This window comes from Cebus imitator, unplaced genomic scaffold, assembly GCF_001604975.1.
Source record: "Cebus imitator isolate Cc_AM_T3 unplaced genomic scaffold, Cebus_imitator-1.0 Scaffold4, whole genome shotgun sequence".
NCBI classification, from domain to species: domain Eukaryota; kingdom Metazoa; phylum Chordata; class Mammalia; order Primates; family Cebidae; genus Cebus; species Cebus imitator.
Genome location: NW_016107319.1, coordinates 2,969,444 through 2,970,730, shown reverse-complemented (window position 1 = coordinate 2,970,730; position 1,287 = coordinate 2,969,444). Strand labels below are relative to the sequence as shown.

At 67.3% G+C, this 1,287-nt stretch overlaps 1 protein-coding gene across 2 annotated transcripts in view; it reads right to left on the bottom strand.

The window, feature by feature from the left end:
- The window catches only part of CARHSP1 (calcium regulated heat stable protein 1), a 12,119-nt gene extending 11,082 nt beyond the window's left edge, over positions 1–1,037 (bottom strand). The window contains exon 1 of one of the 2 annotated variants that reach the window (XM_037740244.1): positions 930–1,037. Coding sequence is in view for 1 of the 2 variants with exons in the window: in XM_037740242.1 (XP_037596170.1) it covers positions 268–269 (2 nt within the window). In the remaining variant the exon portion in view is untranslated. Of the gene's footprint in view, positions 1–267; positions 371–929 lie in introns of those variants that run through there. The other variant, XM_037740242.1, reaches the window with a different exon arrangement.
- Positions 1,038–1,287: the final 250 nt, after the last annotated feature.

The window sequence follows — 1,287 nt, the reverse complement described above, 5'->3', positions numbered from 1 at the left end:
AAAAAAAAAAACAGCTTACTTGTCTAGCCGCCTCCTTTTATTCTTACACACCCCCTTACGTCACGAAAAGTCAGAGCCCCAGTATGCAGATTGGGAAACTGAGGCTCCAAGACGCCTCCTATTTTGCAGTGCGATTTCCCTACCTACGAGACCTGAGGCCCTGCCTAGAGCGGGACGTCTCCGCCTCCCCAGCACACACATCCACTCCAACCCCAGAAAACCGTAGGGCCGGAGCCTTCCTTTTTAAAAATCAAAAAAGAACGTTACATTTCCGGCCTGCAAACCTGGGCCGCCAGCGCAGTCGGCGGAAAGGGGGCATGTGGGCGCGGGTGAAGTTTCTCTCCAGCGCCGAGGCCCACCCACCCAGGCGCAAACACCCGGAGCAAGCGCGCCCGGCGGCTCCTCCTCCCGCGGAAGCGGCTAATCGCGCGGCGCCAGGACGGCTCCCCACCTCCCCCGCCGGGCCTGGCCGCCGTCCCAACCTCGAGCCACAGCTGGCGCGGCCAGGCCTGGCGGGACTGGCTCCGCTTCCCGCGTGCCGCGCCCCCCGCGCCTCACCCACCGCCCCTCGAGTCCCCCGTCCACGGCTCCTGCCTGCTGGCAAGAGCGGCGGGGAGGGCGGGGAGAACTCCCCCAGCTAACAGAGAACAGGTGGCCTGGCGGGAAGCGCTACCCGACGTCCGCCGCGAATCCCTCCAGGGGCTGCCACACCCACCCCTTGCCCTAAGGAAGAGCAACCCGCGTTCCCCAAACAAGCCTACAGAAACCCTGCCCGGAGACCCCCGCCCGCTGCGGAGCTAAACGACCCTGCAGACTGCGGGACGATGGGGGAGGCAGCGGCAGAGAAGGCCGAGGCTCCAGCCTTGCGGCTCCTCCAGCCGGGGGCGCCCACCACGCCCCTCCTGGAGTCCCCGAGAAGAGCTCCCTACCTCGAGTTCCGCTCTGCTCCGCCGGCCGCTTCGCTCTGACTGAGAGCACGGAGCTGGGGAAGGGGCGTGGCCCGCGGGCCCGGGTGGGGCACCGAGGCCCCGCCCCCAGGAGCTCCCGACCAATGGAGCTGCAGGAGGGAACCCAGGAAAGTAGGGGCGGGGCGGGCGGGAATGGAGCGGACAGGACCTTTGTGTCCGCGCCGGCGACTGGCGGGAGCGCAGGGAGCAGATCGCGGGCTGTGCGGGGTTGGGCTGCACCCACCTGCAGAAAACGCCCCTGAAAGCTGGTGGAATTGGGTCCCTACGCCCGTGCACTTCGTTCCAGTCACCACGCGAGCCAGGTGCAACCCCCACCTGC